This window comes from Acipenser ruthenus, chromosome 2 (assembly GCF_902713425.1).
Source record: "Acipenser ruthenus chromosome 2, fAciRut3.2 maternal haplotype, whole genome shotgun sequence".
NCBI lineage: Eukaryota > Metazoa > Chordata > Actinopteri > Acipenseriformes > Acipenseridae > Acipenser > Acipenser ruthenus.
Genome location: NC_081190.1, coordinates 55,671,082 through 55,687,471, shown reverse-complemented (window position 1 = coordinate 55,687,471; position 16,390 = coordinate 55,671,082). Strand labels below are relative to the sequence as shown.

At 39.3% G+C, this 16,390-nt stretch overlaps 2 protein-coding genes across 2 annotated transcripts; both read right to left on the bottom strand.

The window, feature by feature from the left end:
- Nucleotides 1–7,199: 7,199 nt before the first annotated feature.
- On the bottom strand, nt 7,200–10,021 carry LOC117408838 (zygote arrest protein 1.L-like). Its single transcript, XM_034014181.3, has 4 exons — nt 9,292–10,021; nt 8,244–8,336; nt 8,077–8,151; nt 7,200–7,505 (listed from the first exon to the last, which is right to left on the bottom strand). Exons 1-4 carry the CDS (start codon nt 9,928–9,930, stop codon nt 7,362–7,364), a joined length of 951 nt encoding a protein of 316 aa, XP_033870072.2. The 5' UTR covers nt 9,931–10,021; the 3' UTR covers nt 7,200–7,361.
- Nucleotides 10,022–10,151: 130 nt separating this feature from the next.
- On the bottom strand, nt 10,152–15,558 carry LOC117408837 (sodium/bile acid cotransporter 4-like). Its single transcript, XM_034014179.3, has 3 exons — nt 14,781–15,558; nt 13,934–14,144; nt 10,152–12,236 (listed from the first exon to the last, which is right to left on the bottom strand). Exons 1-3 carry the CDS (start codon nt 15,362–15,364, stop codon nt 11,652–11,654), a joined length of 1,380 nt encoding a protein of 459 aa, XP_033870070.3. The 5' UTR covers nt 15,365–15,558; the 3' UTR covers nt 10,152–11,651.
- Nucleotides 15,559–16,390: the final 832 nt, after the last annotated feature.

The following is a 16,390-nucleotide window of genomic DNA, read 5'->3' as shown; positions in this document are numbered from 1 at the left end:
CTCACTATGCATAGCTCCTGGGGAAAATTTTAATGGATTGATATGCCAAACACCTAATCCCATTGGTCTTTCATTATCAGAATACAGTCAAAAATTGCTGGATCAAGTTAGAGTAATGAAAACAAGACCATCATCAAGTATTGAGCAGTTGAAGAGCAGCAACCCCCCATCCAAAAGAACCTGATCAATTGGAAGCAAGGGGATCAGTTAAGTTAGGTAACATTAGATAGTCCAAGATTAGTGCTGATCGCGGCCTGTGAAATCTTTATTTATAAATGAATCGACACTATTGATTTTAGTTGTGGTAATTACAGTACCATTATGTTGCTGCTAAAATATTTATGGTTTAAAGATGTTTCAAGCTGCATACTTTAAACTAGCTTGTGATTCAACAACAACCTACAGACGTGCTCAAATTTGTTGGTACCCCTCCACAAAAAACGAAGAATGCACAATTTTCTCTGAAATAACTTGAAACTGACAAAAGTAATTGGCATCCACCATTGTTTATTCCATATTTAATAGAAATCAGACTTTGCTTTTGATTTTTTATTCAACATAATATTGTAAATAATAAAACAAATGAAAATGGCATGGACAAAAGTGATGGGACCGCTAACCTAATATTTTGTTGCACAACCTTTAGAGGCAATCACTGCAATCAAACGTTTTCTGTAGCTCTCAATGAGACTTCTGCACCCGTTAACAGGTAGTTTGGCCCACTCAGAAATGAGCAAACTGCTCCAGCTGTCTCAGGTTTGATGGGTGCCTTCTCCAGACTGCAAGTTTCAGCTCTTTCCATAGATGTTCGATAGGATTCAGATCAGGACTCATAGAAGGCCACTTCAGAATAGTCCAATGTTTTGTTCTTATCCATTCTTGGGTGCTTTTAGCTGTGTGTTTTGGGTCATTATCCTGTTGGAGGACCCATGACCTGCGACTGAGACAGAGCTTTCTGACACTGGGCAGTACGTTTCGCTCCAGAATGCCTTGATAGTCTTGAGATTTTATTGTGCCCTGCACAGATTCAAGGCACCCTGTGCCAGGCGCAGCAAAGCAGCCCCAAAACATAACCGAGCCTCCTCCACGTTTCGCTGTAGGTATGGTGTTCTTTTCTTTGAAAGCTTCATTTTTTCGTCTGTGAACATAGAGCTGATGTGACTTGCCAAAAAGCTCCAGTTTTGACTCATCTGCCCAAAGGACATTCTCCCAGAAGGATTGTGGCTTGTCAATATGCATTTTAGCAAATTCCAGTTTGGCTTTTTTGTATCCTCCTGGGTCTTCTTCCATGGAGCCCGCTTTCGCTCAAAAAGCGACGGATGGTATGATCAGAAACTGACGTACCTTCACCTTGGAGTTCAGCTTGTATCTCTTTGGCAGTTATCCTTGGTTCTTTTTCTACCATTCGCACTATCCTTCTGTTCAATCTGGGGTCGATTTTCCTCTTGCGGACGCGCCCAGGGAGGTTGGCTACAGTTCCATGGCCCTTAAACTTCTTAATAATATTTGCAACTGTTGTCACAGGAACATCAAGCTGCTTGGAGCTGGTCTTGTAGCCTTTACCTTTACCATGCTTGTCTATTATTTTCTTTCTGATCTCCTCAGACAACTCTGTCCTTTGCTTTCTCTGGTCCATGTTCAGTGTGGTGCACACAATGATACCAAACAGCACAGTGACTACTTTTCTCCATTTAAATAGGCTGAATGACTGATTACAAGATTGGAGACATGTGTGATACTAATTAAAGAAACTAATTAGTTTGAAATATCACTATAATCCAATTATTTATTATCTTTTCTAAGGGGTACCAACAAATGTGTCCAGGCCATTTTAGAATATCTTTGTAGAATAAGCAATAATTCATCTCTTTTCACAGCTTCTTTGCTTTATTCTATGACATACCAAAGGCATGCAAGTATACATGATAAAGTAGCTTTTAATTTCATCACTTTTCAGGAGGAATGAAGCATTATTTCAATGAGCTGTAAGGGTACCAACAAATTTGAGCACATCTGTATGTCCTAAAAATACTTTGAAAGTCCTGTGGAAGTTAAAGACAGTTGGAGCAAAGTGGCAAAACTTGGAGGTTCACTATGGAAAGAAGGGACACTGAAAGGTCTGATTCTGTAAAGGCAGGCTGAATCTTGTGTTGTACCAACTTGGATAGATAAACGAGTTTTACATGTGAGCAGAAGGATCTTGTATTTGATTCACTGGGCCACAGGAAGCCTGTGGGGTCTCAAAAGGAAATGGTTGGTGTTCTGATACATCTTTGTACAGATCACGCAAATAGCACACCAAATTCTCTCAACCAGGTTCATTAATGATAACATTTATTGTTTTTTTGTAAGTGAAAGGTCCATGAGACAAACTTTATAATGACAACTTCTGAGCCAAACTATGCAACAGGACCAAAGGAACCACTGAAGGTGTTTTTTGCATTTTGAGAAAGAAAAACACAAAGATGTGATGATAAACCAAATTAGACCAGACCGGTGAATATTGCACTAGATTTCTTCTGGGCACACATTTTTAGGCACATAGGCCATACAAGTATTTTCAAAGAGTTTACTCCAGTCTTTAATTACCTCCTGTTTTCTTAGAGGTAAAACACATGTTCATTTTTAAAACTAGAACCAAACAATTAAGTTATATATTTAAAGTATTCCTGCACTTTGTGTGTTTTGTGTTTCATTTTGTAACATTAACATGATTTTCTCCTTTCAAAAAGCAGGAGTTAATTATAAAATGGAGGAAACTCTTTCAAAATATGGCCTGTAATGGATTTTTTTTAGCTAGCAATACAAACTGTAACAGTGCCCAATATAATGGTATATTTAATGAAAGCACTAGTTTAACTGTATCGACCCCACCTACGTATGTCCAGTTGATTCTTATGACGTATGGTATTCACTTAAAATACTGCTGGGAATACTTTCTGAGCATTAATTAAGTTAATTCATCTGTATAAAAAAAATCAATATCTCCTAATGGAATCTTTAGTCTCATTGCATTACCATATACACTAGCCGATACTGCTTTGGAAGCAATCTATCTACATTTCCCTTATCTAATCTTAACTGCACACAAAGGGGTTCACTTCTGCTGTTTAGAGTTTAATTTTCCTTTAAAATGTTGCCATTTTGCCTTTAGGATTTGTAATGGATCAACATTAAAAATGTAACTTTTGGATAAACGGAAACAGTAAATTGAAGCTTCCATTGATTTAAGTTTTTCACTGACTGGGCCAGAGTTATACACGTTGAGCTCTCGCCATGTGGTCTCGGACCCCCACCATCAGGTCAGATTGTCCTTGTGTAGGCGTTTTGTGAGGTGGGCCCATTGCTGATAAACATATTCAGATTTTGAGGAACGTTAATTGAAGAATCTCATAAAAATTTTATTTTTTTTGAAGACGCAGGGTGTCACATTTCTGTTCCAGTTTACACTAAACTACAATTTATTTGGTTTCCATCTAGTTTAAACCTCTGTGGACATCAGAAAGTATGTATCCATAGTTATAAAATAGTGCTCATTTTAGAAATAGTTAGAAACTGAATAAATGAAATGACAAACATTTCAACTAGAATTGACATAATTGAAGACATTGAAAAAAAAAGTTTTTGTGTTTCTGTTAGCATGTCTACATTTATCAGAAAGTAGTCCATTTGCTCGTTTTTTTGGAGACAAGATTTTTCTTCTCGTTCAGCCATATAGTTTTTGTTACATTTTATTCATTTCTCTCAATAAAAAAGTGAATTCTGGTAACATAACATTTAAACATATTCCAATTCGGGGCTCCCGAGTGGCGCATCCAGTAAAAGCCACTTGCGTAAATTGCAGGATGCACCCTATAGTCTGACGTCGCGAGTGAAGCACTGAGAGGCACCTAGCCTTAACCGCGTGAAGTTAACACAACCCAGGGTACCACATAGCATATACCGGGGTGGATACACAGGCTCGAGTGGCTGCGTAGGCAATCAGGAGAGCAGTACAGGGGAGTGCACGGCGCAGAGCGGCGATAACCTGGTTCTGGGCCATGTGCAGTCACACAAAATGGCAGCGCGTGGTGTATGCCAGAGTGGAGCACAAGCTCAAGGAGCTGCGGCGTGTTAAGCACGAATAAAAGTGTACTGCTTTTTTTTCTAACTGCAAAGGCAGTAATAGGAAAACATAGAGGCTTACACACAGAGCAATTCAGCTATGGGAGAAACACATTCACCATGCCAGGCGGGTGACCAAGCGCGCAGAATAGGCGGGCTGAAACAAGCCTGCTGATGAGAGCTGGGTCCCGGTGTTAGAATCACGCTTGTATTATTTTTTATTTCTAAACTGCAAGGCAGTAAAGAAACAAATACATAGACACGGCATATGCAACTCAACAGCGGGGCACAGCAGAGCTGGGTCCTGGTGGAGGAATCGCGCTTGTATAAAAAAAGTTTAATTAGGCAGTGAAATATAACCATACATACACGCACACAACAGCAAAGCTGTGAGGGTAATACAACAGACACCACGGTAACGCGGGTGAACTGGAATTTTTAAACGTACTGAGAGGGCGGGTTGAGGCAATCCAGCAGAGTCAACTCCATAGCAGGGCACGGCAGAGCCGGGGTCTGGTGGAGGATCATGTGTCTCTTTTTTAAACTGCAATAGCAGAGGAAAACACACAGCGAGCGCTGTAAGGTTAGAAAGCAGACTGCAATCACAAAGCGATTTAGGCTGTTAAACAGAAAAAGAGTAAACACAGCACAGTAACTGGATGGGGGTGTCTAGCCTGGAGGCTGTGTGGTCCAGTGGTTAAAGAAAAACCTCAGCCACTGACTCATTGTGTGACCCTGAGCAAGTCACTTAACCTCCTTGTGCTCCGTCTTTCGGGTGAGACGTAATTGTAAGTGACTCTGCAGCTGATGCATAGTTCACACACCCTAGTCTCTGTAAGTCGCCTTGGATAAAGGTGTCTGCTAAATAAACAAATAATAAATAATAATAACTATGGGCAGTCACACAACTGGGGCAGCGCATATCCTACAGCGGAGTGAAGCACCGTCTACAGCACCCAAGGGTGCTATGCGCACAAGGTACTAGACAATTGCGAGCACCATGTGCACAGAGTACCGTAAGCACTACGTGCACCGTGCAGCACTGTGCGCTCTTGCAGTAGCTCTGTAGCAGTGGACACCGCCATGGGCACCGTGTGCACCGCGCAAACCGGGCAGCACCATACGTTCGTGCACTAGCGCTGTAGCAGTGGGTACCAAGCACCGCGTGACTATGCACTGACGCTGTGGCGCTGGGCACCATGTGCCGTATGCACTCAGCACTTGTGCACCGAGATACCTAAGTACCAAGGGCTATGTGTGTGCCATAGTACCGAAGCACGGGGGTGGTGCTACGCAATTCTGCCTACTCTAACTGCGTGGTCACATACTTGGTCAGCGCGTAGCTTGCACCAGGGGGACACAAGGGCCAAAGCTGCAGTGGGCGAGTTGAGCACAGCAAAAACACGGTACAAGGCCTGACTCACCGAGGTGGGTGGGCCTACGCAGCCAGCGAGGTCTGCTCAACAGCGGGGATACAGCAAGGCCTAGCTCACACATGACAGACAGATAACAAAGAGCGGCCTACCACAGAAGCGAGGAGGCCGCTGAAAGACAGAAAGGCAAAAGGGTCTGTCTTTTCAAAGTTGTTGATTCCAGGAAAACGGCGAGCCAGCTTTCAGCACGAATGCAAGGGAAATACAATCGACTCGAGAAGCTCTTTTCTATCAACACACTCAGCTAGACATAGAGGTCTTACCGTACCATCTTGAGAAGGAAAAAGAGAAATGGCTTCCTTTGGATGATAGTTTTATCCCCTCAGTGGGCGGGACCAAGTGCATCATCCCAGGAAGGGCCTATCAGCAGCTCTGGTATAGAGAGCGCAGCAATACCTACCCAATGGGCAGGCATATCCCATACATAATGTCATTGGTGGTCGTCTTCGAAGTGAAAGGGAACTGCATGCAAAGATTGTGTTTACCTACATATTTTGTAACATGTTCCACTCCATCATAATTACTTTTTTTAATTCTTCAAATTAAATTTAAGAAACGGAGTATGCACAATTTGCAATGAGATTATACACAGACATACATGTATATTAATTTGTTTGTGATCATAGGAGAGTGTGTGGTCCAGTGGTTAAAGGGCTTGTAACCAGGAGGTCCCCGGTTCGAATCCTGGCTCAGCCACTGACTCATTGTGTGACCCTGAGCAAATCATTTAATCTTGTGCTCTGCCTTTCAGCTGAGATGTTGTAAGCGACTCTGCAGTTGATGCATAGTTCACACACCCTAATCTCTGTAAATTGTCTTGGATAAAGGCATATAAATAAACTAATAATCATTTGAACAATACACACAAAAAATATGAAGACATGAAACCATATGTGCAGTTTTACATATTAAAAAAAAAAAAAAAAAAAAACATCTGAAGAGTAGGTTACATGAACTGGGGAAGCTTCTTATCATATTCTTGGAATCACTGGTAAGGTATTTTTTTTTTTTTTATTAAATACATCCTTGTATTTATTGGCAGAAGTTGTGAGATCAAATAGGATGAATGAAGCAAATTTAATGTGAATTACAGTACCATATTATTTACAGTACAAAGATGGTTCTGCATAGTAGCAGCACCTAGATTAAAGCTGCAACTCCCAGAAGAGATAATGAAGGAAATGACCTCCTTTACCTGCCAAGGTAAGTACAGGGCTGACTGAATCACTCACTCAGTCACCTAATGCATGCAAAAATAAGGACACTCCTCAAACTTCTATATATTAAGCCAAATTTACATCTCCTATACAGTACAATTATTGAAACTTCAATTTTACAAACACTCATCTGAGCCATTGTCATGCCAAGTACTTGCCCCCCCCAAAGTGTCAGGGTACAGTACTCATGTGCTTGCAAATATGTCTATTTACCCTGACCATTGTATCATAGACTTTGTAATCAAACTACTTCAGTTTGATTACAAAAGTTCAGTAGAAAAACAGAGTAGACAAGATCAGTATATAGTGCTCAATGTAATAAGTTGCATTGTAACACTGCAACGTTAGTTTCCTAAAGCAAGTGTAGATTAGTTACACCATGACTGCCCCACATTTTTCAATGAGTAATGTAGTGATAGATATATAAAAAGTGTAGTTACAACCATTGTGTCCATTAATAGCCATTTATTTTACATTCAGTATTTGATCCTGCTTTCAAAACAAACAAAAAATATAGGCACATTCATCCCAGCTTCACAATTCTTTTGTAATCTTTCAAGGTATGATTTCAATAATCTAGCAGGATAACTTTTGCAAAACATTAAACTTAAATAATATATTTAAAGCTGAAAGTGCTGTCACAAGAGAGTCGTTTGCCCTTGCATCTCCCACATAGATCCTGGCGATGGGGTCTCTTGGGGTCAACATGGCGCATAGTCACAGTACATATGCATCTGGCCCGTTTGCAGATCTGTACAGGAAAGTTGAAGGGGGAAAAAAAACCACACCACTAAAATTGCTAAAAGTTTTTTGAATATATGTAATGCTGCACTGTGGAGCACATGTTCAACCCATGTTTTTTAATTGACTAAAACAAGGGATTTGAGAAGTAGGGTTTAGTATAAAACCATCACTGTTTAAAAATCTCCATGGTGCAATATAAATACAATTCTAGATTAACCCTTTTGAAATTGTCCTGGGAAACCATTTGTATACATGACGAGGTGAAACAGCAGCAACCATGACTTTGCAATTTTAAAAGCATAGTTAAAACAAAAAAATATTTAAAATGTATTTATAATTAAGTGGGAGAAGTCAACACTGGTCAGCGTGTCAGGTGTGGTATTGCCCAGCACACAAACTCCATCAATGACCATCAATTCTGACCTGCGACAACCTCCGCTATTCAATCCTGGTCCTTTCAGCAGAGGCAAACAAATGTACTGGATTGATTTGATGTTGATCTTCATGTTATTGTACTGACAATAAAAGTGTTACACACCACCAGTAACAATGACTTATTTGCACGCAGTCAGACTTACTTGGCAGGTAATGTCTTCCACACGATAAGGATTGAAAGCTTTTTGACAGGTTCTACAGAACTGCTTAAAATATACCTGTTCAGGATAGAGGGGAAGACCGTACATTAAATCTCTTCTTGTACAAGCATGGAAGTAGAAAATACTGAATTTGCTGTAACCGAACCTACTTTGTTTGTGCCCTGTACACACCAAACATATGCGCTTTCCCAGCGTAGATTACATTCTCTACAGTGGTAGTAGCCATACTTCTGTTCCAAGAACTGCAACAAGACGACAGTGCATACATTTTAAATGTTTTTTCATGCATAATCTAAACATTATAAACTATGTTTTTAGAAAAATGCTTCAGTATAGTACAAGCTAAAATACATCCGTTGACTATAAACACTCACCTAGATGAGTAATAGTAGCCCAAGAGCCAAAATTAAACTGATTTTAACTTAAAGCCATTTTATGCTGGTTACATCTATAGGTGTAGAAGTTATTCCTGTTTGGACTTTGCAAAATGCTAGTCAACTGGTTAGTTCATTTTTATTATGTTGGTAGTTCTACTTTAATATATACAGTCAGAAATAGAAAGGAGAGTCACATCCTGCACTTGTATCTTGAATATAAAAGTTTGTTTCTAAAGGTTATCCCTTTATTGTGCAACACTTGTTCCCTAAATCCACCTTATTTGGTATATTTTATACAGGTGCCCAAATCACGACTCCGCAGGTTTGGTTCGCCTTGCTCCAGCCCCTATACATTTAAACATGGAGTTTAAAAAAAAAACAAAATACCAAATAATGTAACTTGGCTTTTTATGTTACCATTTCTTAATGTCTATTATTATTTATTATTATTTATTATTTATTATTTATTATTTATTATTATTATCATCATCATCTTAGCAGACGCCCTTATCCAGGGCGACTTACAGTCGTAAACAAAAATACATTTCAAGAATCACAGTACAAGTAATAATACAATTAAGGACAAGATAAAAATACAATGACTTTGGTTCTATCAAGTACAAGTATGACAAAATACGATTCAATAACGGAGGAGACAACTAATACGTTAAATACGATTAGATACGCGTTTGTCTTTGTCAAATATAGCACAGACTGTTTGAGAAGAGACTAGGGTTTGTTTATTGATCTGCCTCATACCAGAATTTTTGCAACAGTTCTTGTTTAATGCATTGTGCTTCACACATACACTAGTGCTTACCTGAAATCTCACACTCGCCCTACTTTTGTTACCATCTTGTCCATCTTTCTGGGCGCCATTGGATTTATTTTCTTGGGCTGCACCGACACTAGTGTCTGTCATTTCCATTCCATCTTTTTCTTCCAAAGTGCATTTGCTCTTTTCAGCCGTTTCTCCTAGATCCCCAGGTAGTTTTTCCCATTCGTCAAGAAACGAGGTTGGCCTCCTAGCAGCAATGGGAGAGTATAAGGCCAGTGTCCTGGGAAAACGCACGGTTTTGGCGAGGTTGTTCACAGGACTCCCAGACATCGGAGTCGTTTGTCTTCTCCATCTCAGGGTCTCTCTATTATTCGCCAGTAAGGTCCTGGGACCCAAGGAACACTGGACAGAAGCGTCGGTTTTAGGGTTAACCTGGATCCCGACGTCCTTAGTGTTAGCTTTCCTTAGCCTCGGTGTCAGGTTTGGATTAATCTGTGACAAAAGGGATTTGAGCTGCGCTCTTTGATAGTTATCAAAATATTCCCCGGGGTCAACATAACTTGACAGGTAGCTTTTTTGTCGCCAACTTGAACCCTTGGGTTTAGAATTTAAATATCTGTAAGAGTACGGGTTATAGGAAGAGTACAGATAGCTATCCGACTCATCGCCATAGGTCGCCATGTTGTTTCGCCAACTGGAAAAAAAGCGGTTTGTGAATTTAAATACTCAATTTGCAGCAGCTAGTTTAACAACAGTAAGGTGTCAACAAGTATCATTGTCTAATTAAATACTTCACTCCTCTATTATAGCCTCCTCCTTGTCATTAACGGTAGGCGTACCTGTTTAGTAATTAATTGCCCTGTGATGGATGAGATAGCTACCATACACACACACACACACACACACACGTTACTTTTGTTTATTAGTGTTATAATCTACATATACTAAACATATAATGCATATCAGTGCATAAATAAACATTTGTGGGTACTTGCATGTTTAACAGAGTGTCCTCGTGGTCAAAGGTACATTCAGTCTAAAGGCAAACAGCAATTACATTTCCGGTGAACCATTTCATTCTGTTTTAATTTCCAGGTCTTTGGCCAATTGGAAATGCATTTGGCCGCTTTTGGATTTAGATAACTGATGCATTTTCAAGCTTGATCCTGGAGTTCTGGCAATAGCCAACGTTTTGTTTTGGTCAAAACAAAAACATACCCGTACCTTCACTAAATACACAGGTGCCATAAACATTGAATGGTCAATTGCAACGAACTAAAATAGTGTACAAACTGGGGGGGGTTAATATGTTATCATTTGCAACGAACACCGTGTACATCTTCCCCCAAGAAGATTGTAAAACAAAGTATTATAATAGTGATTCTGTACCAACTTGTGTGTTAAACATACTTCTGAACGTGTAAATCAGTACACCGAAGTACACCGGCATTCATTTAAATCCCGTCTATTGTAACCGCTGATACTTAAAGCTATGAAAAAAGTTACAATTTACACTAACAATTAAAAGATGTTTTTTGCAAAAATACCGTTTGCTGGATTTTATTGACTGGTAGTAAAAAGACTATACACTTAGGAAAATGTTTGGACGATCATTCTAGTATAGGACCATTTCTGTAATGTCTGGTAACTATTCTTTTCAACTTCAGGACAGGTAGGCTACTGAGTATTTTCGCATTTAGTGTTATAGAAGTTTAATTCACACCTTGTTATATATCTCACTGTCTTCAGTGCTGAAAAAAATAACATCAAAATATATTTTATTTGAAAACGCACTGTAAAATGTGCCAATTGATTTCCTCATATCATTATACATAAATATAAAATGAAGAAAAAATGTGTTTCCATTACAGCTTGTTCACTGATATTTTTCTCGTGATTTGTTATATCAGTCGTTTTATATGTCGATTTGATCGACATCCAGTATAACCCATGGCTGTGTGCACAGATTTTATGAAAACCTTTAACTACATAACAAGGGTGTGGAATATAGATTAACATATAGTATTTATTATTATTATTATTATTATTATTATTATTATTATTATTATTATTATTGTTGTTGTTGTTGTTGAAGAAAGTGCAGTGCCATTAACATTTAGCTTTTTTAGAAAAACAAGTGCTGTACATTTTGCATTAGAGATAATGCTTGCGCACGTGGCCCATATTATTAAATGCTTTGGTCGATGTTATGACTGTGTATTGTAGTACTTGAAGATCTTAGTTTGCCCTATGATGTCTTATTTATGTATTTGAATATGTCCTTTATGTTACGAGGTAAATTTGCATAGCCATATAAGTAACTAACAAGTAAAACAATAGCTCGCTGCAGCAATACTATGGTGATAATTATAATACGATGTAGTTGTTTGTCCTCATCCGAGTTACACATGATAGGCTACATCACATTTTAGGGGGGATGAGTTAACCATAAATGTGTTTGCCATTTCAGGTGGGTTTTGTCCAGGTTCCATCACTATTGAATTCGGGTCGTTAACACCCACTGAACCGTATGCTGTATCTATTGCGACTTCCTCTTCTTTTAGTTTTTTGTAAGTAACATCCGTGTCATCATCTTCATCCAGCGGTTCTTGCTTATGCAGGATATCTTTCCTGTACATCTTATATGCTAATACAAAAAGGCCAGCTTCCGCCGCTTGGAATAGAGCGTAGAGCAGAGGGAACATGTAAATACCGCCGATGATCTGGGGTGGGAAGGCGAGTTTGAGAATCGCGGTGCAGAGCTGCACGTTTTGACAGCCAGTCTCCAGTGACACTGTCCTCTTGCTGTTTGGTGGAAGGTTGAAAAGCGTGCCAAGTCCATATCCTGCGGCGTAACCCGCGAGGGGCATCAGGACAGCCACCACATAGACTGATCCTGAGATAGTGGCCAGCAACTCGGGTCCCAGCATGGTACCAGTCAAGATGAAGAGAATAAACAGAGTCACTAGTAAGGACCATAGGGATATCTGAAAGTAAAATTGAGGGTAGATATAAATGCCGCCCAATGCAGCAATAGGCTGTTACTGCTACCCTCTTAGTAGTCAGCATCATTGTAGCAAATACAGTCACCAAAGTAGAGCCATTCACAATTTTTGGATGTCTGCTTAAATCTGGATTAGGTCACAAGTGAAATGCGTTTGCTAGTTGAAATTAGGGGCACATAAAAACAAGTGTAAAGGCAGTGCTGAGTGGTCTGTGTTGTGTATATCACGGACGCAATGCTGAGTGGTCTGTGTTCTGTATATCACGGACACAATGCTGAGTGGTCTGTGTTGTGTATATCACGGACGCAATGCTGAGTGGTCTGTGTTGTGTATATCACGGACGCAATGCTGAGTGGTCTGTGTTGTGTATATCACGGACGCAATGCTGAGTGGTCTGTGTTCTGTATATCACGGACGCAATGCTGAGTGGTCTGTGTTGTGTATATCACGGACGCAATGCTGAGTGGTCTGTGTTGTGTATATCACGGACGCAATGCTGAGTGGTCTGTGTTGTGTATATCACGGACGCAATGCTGAGTGGTCTGTGTTGTGTATATCACGGACGCAATGCTGAGTGGTCTGTGTTGTGTATATCACGGACGCAATGCTGAGTGGTCTGTGTTCTGTATATCACGGACGCAATGCTGAGTGGTCTGTGTTCTGTATATCACGGACGCAATGCTGAGTGGTCTGTGTTGTGTATATCACGGACGCAATGCTGAGTGGTCTGTGTTGTGTATATCACGGACGCAATGCTGAGTGGTCTGTGTTCTGTATATCACGGACGCAATGCTGAGTGGTCTGTGTTGTGTATATCACGGACGCAATGCTGAGTGGTCTGTGTTCTGTATATCACGGACGCAATGCTTTCTTCTTTCAATGCACATTTTGCAGACAATTAGTTTCGCAATAGTTTTAATGGTAAATGTTACAGATATCAATGCACACAAGGGTTTTTACAAAAAAATTGAACATGTAGATTATTTATTTAGTTAAGCATGCAGTCATAGATTAAATCTAAAGATGTCAAGCTTTCTGTTAATAATTAGGCTTCTACTGTGCATGTAGCCATTTCCTTTAACGAAGAATGCCATTAAAAATATATATATAACCACAACTCCGTGTTTAGTTCACCCCTGACTGATGCTTAACTGGTTCTGTAAGATCAGTAGAAGTATAACTCTATAGTAAAGTGTGTCCTTGTGTGGAAACGATTGTTTTCATGATCTCAATTTTATTTCTTGAACATCGTTAATCGCTTTAGCAAAAAAGAAAGAAAAAAACACATACACAATATGTCATATGTTTATTGAAGCCTATATAAACTACTTAATGGGAAATGTGTTGAATATCGAATATTTTGTTTTAAAAATAATGTATATGTAAGAAATAAAAACATAAGATTAAAACACTAGAATGTACTGTAAAGGGATAGCCAATTTAGTTCGTATAAAAGGGGTCACAGATTTTTTTTTTTTTAAATCTTGCATTGCTTAAAACAAATAATAATATCTTGTTAAAGTTATTAACTGAATATTACAATAGATTCTCAAAACTATGGACTACGTATATTTTAAATAAGATCAAAATCGATTTGAAAACCAACACAAAAAAACTTTGCTGTAAATAACACACTTTTAAATTCAGAATTTTTAAGAATGAAACGTGATTGTAGTTACCTTTATTATGAGGTCAGCGGCCCTGTTATACCTGTACCGCACGAAGACCCCCAGCCCTATCGGGATCAGAGTGCTGCACAGGGTGAGGATGATGGCTCCGAAAGGCATCAAATCCACAATAGGAGTGTTAATCCAAGCGCGACTATAAATCCAGAGGCACAGGGGCATTAAGAAGAGCGCTAGCGCCGTAGAGGAGATTGTCATTATAATACTGTTGGGGGGGAAAAAAGAAGAAATAGTCCTAGTTGAATCACTCAGACCCGGAGATACAATTAACATCCACAATACTATAATGTTGTACTATATATTAAAAATGCGCTACCTCTTTGTTAATTTGGGCTCAATTTTGATTATTTGTAGACTTTTGTTGTTGTTATTATTATTATTATTATTATTATTATTATTATTATTACTATTATTATTAGTAGTAGTAGTAGTAGTAGTAGTCGTAGTCGTAGTCGTAGTAGGAGTAGTCGTAATAGTAGTGCCTTTTGTTTTTCAATAATAACAATAATATAGCATAGGTTAAATATATACGCTAAACTGTAAAATGTTTTGTTTATAATGTTATGTCACTATACAATTATAGGTGAGAATAACAATAAGGATCACACAGGCTGTATCAAATAAATGCATGGCAAATCAAAATATATAATCGAGAATGCAAACAATATCACCCTTCATTTGCAGATATTGAAATAAACAATGTGATTATTTGCATTTAAAACAACAACAAAAAATGTTTTTCAGTTGATAATTTCTCATTTTACATTTAATTTATATCATATGGGGTACATACAGACAGTCATGGGAAACACCCGATTGGTTGGGGGGTTGGGGGTGTTACCTGAGGTTCATCTCCCCATTCACTAAAAGCGACATGATGTTGGAAAGGTTCCCCCCGGGACAGCAGCCACACAATAGCACGGCGATTGCAGCCACCTCGTCCAACTTGAAGATCAGCGCTAGGAGGAACGCCACCAGCGGCATAATCACAAACTGGGATATGAGTGCTAGGAGGACCCCGATGGGTCTTCTGATGTGCTCACCAAGCTGGCTCACCTCGACAGTGCAACCCAGACCCAGCATAGTAAAACAAAGCACAATCCCAACAAACACGTTTATCCCATGATTGAGGGGAGAATTCCAGAAGGCAACGACCAGATTAGCAGAACCAGTAATAGCAGAGGTAACTTCTGCTCCCCAAGTCCCCGCGGCAGTAGTCATTAGGGTGGTCCGATCAATAGCCTCAGGCTCTCTGGTAAGAACCATTCCGGCGATAGTAAGAATCTCAGAAAGACTCTCCGGAAAATGCGTGGTGGAGGACACACCACCATTGTTGGGTTTAATTTCATTTTCAGTAAAATTATAGAAATCTGTAAAATTGTCAGGTGTAAGTGTACCATTTTCTAAACTACTAGTATTCTCCATGATTATGCTTCAGATAAACGGATCCCGGGTAGTTGGTGGTCTGTATAGGTCAGATTTTTTCTTAGCTTCTCATCGCCCAAACCCTTCACCAGCTGAAGAGAGGCAAACGAATCTTCACTGGAGTGGAGCAGTGGTCGCTGCTTTAAGCCACTTCAACCAAGAAATGGTTGCATCCAGTGGAAGAGCGTATTAGAAGAGTGACTCAAGCCATGCACATGAAATGCTGCCAAAGGCGCTCTGCATCATCTTTCAGAAGGGAGCGAGGCAGCTGGGCGTGTAACCTCGATGTCGCGTTACCACAGCACGTGCATGTAGAGTGCAGCTATAGCCTGCACTTCAGTACAGATTTTTCTTAACTGAATGACTTAATATAATAACATCTTTTTATTATACACCCTTTCTTTTGTTGCTTACACAAATAATTTTGTACCTGAAATTTGTTTTTCATATTGTGACCAAAGCGTCTCAGTAACCACAGTAGCTTACTCGTATAAACAATTTGAATGACTACTACTACGACTAAAATAATAATAATAATAATTTGTAATTGTTTTTTTTAATTTATTTTTTAGAAAACGAAATTTATTTTGTTGCTTTTCTGTGCAGCATAGTGAAGCTAAGGACATTAATCAACTTGCTATGTAGTAGTTTACTTGCACCTTGTGCTAGAGTTATATACATATTAATGACACATTAATCGCAGAAGGTGAATCAATTTGTTGTAGATATTAGTGTAGACTTCTGTAATTATGTCTTACATTTTGTATTTTTGCATGAACAAGTGTAGCAACCCTTTAGCTGCCTTGTTAGCTAAAAACCACTCCCTTATGTATGAGCTGCTGTACTTCTGGAATTATTCCAGCAGATCATTGCATGTATTAAAAGGCACAGACTGTCGTTTGTTATTTCGAAGAGAATACCAGATTAAGGTACTTAGAAAATGAAAATGTTTACACATGCTACTGTACACTGCCAGATGTAATTGTGTATGTTTTGTTTAGGACAGACTGGCTTCTCCCTTGACTC